The 3,679-nt window shown below is 50.7% G+C and overlaps 1 protein-coding gene across 1 annotated transcript in view; it reads right to left on the bottom strand.

The window, feature by feature from the left end:
* Nucleotides 1–878: 878 nt before the first annotated feature.
* The window catches only part of sema3bl (sema domain, immunoglobulin domain (Ig), short basic domain, secreted, (semaphorin) 3bl), a 43,776-nt gene continuing 40,975 nt past the window's right edge, over nt 879–3,679 (bottom strand). The window contains exons 12-13 of the mRNA XM_083676058.1: nt 3,270–3,286; nt 879–2,955 (exon numbers count right to left, since the gene is read on the bottom strand). Of these exons, the coding sequence (XP_083532184.1) occupies nt 2,446–2,955; nt 3,270–3,286 (527 nt within the window). The 3' untranslated portion in view covers nt 879–2,445. The remainder of the gene's footprint in view (nt 2,956–3,269; nt 3,287–3,679) is intronic.

Here is a 3,679-nt window from a genome sequence, read left to right as displayed (position 1 = left end):
TAAGATTCTGTCAAGAAAAATAATAATGTGCCACATTTTTAAAGTATGTAATTACTTCACACAAATGGGATTGTGGGAAAATGTGTTTTTACAGAGTATAGCAGAGCTTCAGTCATGTTCTGTGTGATGTATATTCTGGCACTCAAACATCTCTGTTTACCTCTGTGCTAGGGGAGGCTGGTTGAGGACGGACTCATTGTAATGCATGGAACGGAATAAGGTACCAATCCTCATTCTATTCCATGAATTACAATGAGTCCGTCCTCTGATTTCTACCTCCACCAGCCTCCCCTGATGTTCTGGAAGTCAAAGATCTCTTTTTACCTCAGTGCCCTTATTTCCTATTTCCTCTCTTTCATTCTACTCCACCCTTCCACCTTTTCCTCCTCTTGTCCTCCTCTTCCTCCTCTACTGTACCTGCCAATCTAAATGCCAGTAAAAGCGATCAAGGGGAGAAAGGAAGGGAGTGAACCACCTGACCGTCAAACAACAATGACAAACTACTGTCCCAAAGAGGATACGCCTGTCCCTGATTGCATATCCAACCTTATTGAAAATCCCTATCCTCCAACTGTCCACATTATAAAATCTCCCCCACACTATCTCCAAGACCCCTTCAGTGACCCTGTTTCTTACTCAAACCCCAACCAGATTCCCTCCCCCTCCCCTCCCGTCTCTTTTACCACTCCCCTCTGCCGCCTCTCCTGATCTTCCCCCTCCAGCCTGTCCCTTTTACTGAGTTAGACCCCCCCCCTCCCCACCCCTCTCTCCTGACCCCCCTGTCCCCGTCCCTCCCCGTCCCTTTATCTGAGTTAGCCCCCACCTACCCCTCCACTCCTCTGCCCCTCCACCCCTCCTCCCCTCCACCCCTGGCCCTTTGGAAGGAGAGAGAAAGCTTTTTAGGGAATCTGTCAGTGAAAAGATTGTGTGTTTAAACAACAGAGCCCAGACATGGGTAATCCTGTATTTAAATAAAGGACCAGTGTTTACAAAGCAGAAACCAGAACGCTTCACCGCTGCCGCTGACCCCTGTATTATTCCCTTCTTTGTGAGGAGAACTACGACACGCAGGGGGATGGTGGGAACTGGAGTATCTGATGGAGCACTTTTCTCTGTTGAACCGTCAACAATCGTCTCAACTTTTTCACTTGGAGAAATTCTCTCATGTGTTACGGGTTGGCGTGGTGTGTGAGTGCGCTTATTATGTTGCATGGTGTGTGTGTGCATTTGTGTGTGCATTTACACTCACCGAACACTTTATTAGGAACCTGTACACCTTCTCATAGTGGAGGTGGTGTAACAGTGTGGGGAATGTTTTCTTGGCACACTTTGGGCCCATTAATACCAATCAATCATCGCTTGAATGTCACAGCCTATTTTAGTATTGTTGCTGACCGTGTCCATCCCTTCATGGCCACAATTCACCCATCTTCTAATGGCTACTTCCAGCAAGATAATGCACCATGTCACAAAGCAAAAGTCGGCTCAAACTGATTTCATGAACATGACAATGAGTTCAATGTTCTTCAGTGGCCTTCCCAGTCACCAGGTCTGAATTCAATAGAACACCTTTGGGATGTGGTAGAACGGGATATTCACAGCTTGAAAGCGCACCTGAAAAATCTGCAGGAATTGTGTGATGCAATCATGTCATCATGGTCCAGAATCTCAAAGGAATGTTTCCAACATCTTGTGGAATCAATGCCACGAAGAACTGAGGCTGTTTTGAGAGCAAAGGGAGGTCCTACCCAGTATCAGTATAGTGTTCATAAATAAAGTGCTCGGTGAGTGTATGTGTGTGTGTGTGTGTGTGTGTGTGTGTGTGTGTGTGTGTGTGTGTGTGTGTGTGTGTGTGTGTGTGTGTGTGTGTGTGTGTGTGTGTGTGTGTGTGTGTGTGTGTGTGCATGTGCGTGTGTGTATACAGCGTGAGAGATGGGGAACTAAGCCCAGAGGTGGGTACTGTAGGTGGGATTGGGAGGAACAAAAACATCAGTAAAGAGGTCACAACAAAGGTCATCAGTCAGAGTTAGGTTATAGCAGTCCAGCATCTATTTACACTGTAGTACACACAGTCAACCCACGCCTTACAGAGAGCCACTGAGGTTACAGGGGTGTGTGGAGAGGAGGGTCCCTTGTGGAGAGGGGTCTTCCTGTTGGAGCTTAGAGGATTCTTCTAGAAGCTTCTTGACCTGATGAGTCTCTGTCTCTCTCTCTCTCTCTCTCTCTCTCTCTCTCTCTCTCCTCCTTCCCCAACATGAACGCCTGTCTCCGTCTCTAACTTCTCTGTGACCGTGCGGTCTTTCTGTGCTGTCTCTCCGTCGATGTTACAACCTCCTCTCTCTGTCTCTCTCTCTCTCTTTAATGCATCCTGTCACGTAGTCCCCTCCTTCTCTTAGTCCTCCTCTTTTTCCTCTCCTCTCCTTTTCCTCTCCTATCGTCTCTCCTCTACCCTCTGTGGCTGACGTCGCGCGGCGTCCGGTTGCGTTCCCCGGAAGACTTGTTGCGTGCCTTGCGTGCGCTTTCCTGCGCCTGCCGGTACTTGTCCAGCATGCTCTTGTGTTTGCGCCGCAGCTTGTCGCTGCACCACATGCGCTCGCAGTACTCCTCCACGTGCGGAATGTTGGACGGTCCAATCAGCTGCATGATGTCCTTAAACCAGGAACGGGCTTGGCTGAGGGGGGCCCCGCCTACGCCGCCCCTGTAGGCGTGGCACGGAGGCCACGCCCGGTACCCGGACCGGTCCTTGACCCCCCCCAGGGCGTCGGAGCCTGGCTCGTCGCGGGCCAGCAGCTGGCTCAGTGTCTCCCCCTGCAGGACCTCCAGGGCCAGGCGGGCCAGGGTCCGGGTGAAGCCATGCTCACGGGAGCGACACACGTAGACGCCGGCGTCCGGGCGGAACACACGACGGAACAGCAGGCCCTGTTCCGTCCGCATCACTCGCTCGTCCAGCTTCACCTACAGGAGAAAGAGAGAGAGGGGAAGAGGGGGGGGGGAGAGATGGAGAGGGGGGGGGGGGGGGGGGGGGGGTGGGGGGGTGGGGGGGGGCAAAGTTGAGTTTTTGAGCTGTTTTCTCAGCTTGGGTGGCTAAAGGAAATCATGAATCAGAAAACCATGAAATCCTGTCCAGTTGTTGGTTTTTCTCTCTCCTGGGGTGTTTGTGCCAAAGCAAACATCTCCGCCTGCTCTTTTTAAATGAACAGCTGCCACACACAGTTTATTTGGTGGGAAGTAAAAAGCAGTAGTAATTCCTTAATGCTTCTACGGCTGACTGAGACACTGGTAGAAGCTTAGAGGAGGCACTCACAACCTGGCATGAGAGAGGGGAGAGCTTTACTGAGCATGCAACGGGTCACTGCACTCCAACTGACTTTCTGACTCTCACTCAAATCCACTAAGACTCACCATGTCTCAATATCTCTCTCTCTCTCTCTCTCTCTCTCTCTCTCTCTCTTCCTCTCTCTCTCTCTCTCTCTCTCTCCCTCTCTCTCCCGCTCTCTCTCTCTCCCTCTCTCTCCCTCTCTCTCTCTCTCTCTTCCTCTCTCTCTCTCTCTCTCTCTCTCTCTCTCCCTCTCTCTCCAACATCTCCTAATTAGGGTTAAATCGTTCACCAGAGATATTGACTCTACTCTCTCATTTCATTTTCCTCATTCTCTCTCTCTCTGCTCCATCTCTGCTCTGC

This window comes from Argentina silus (genome assembly GCF_951799395.1).
Source record: "Argentina silus genome assembly, chromosome: 8".
NCBI classification, from domain to species: Eukaryota; Metazoa; Chordata; class Actinopteri; order Argentiniformes; family Argentinidae; genus Argentina; species Argentina silus.
This window is presented reverse-complemented; position numbering and strand designations above follow the sequence as displayed.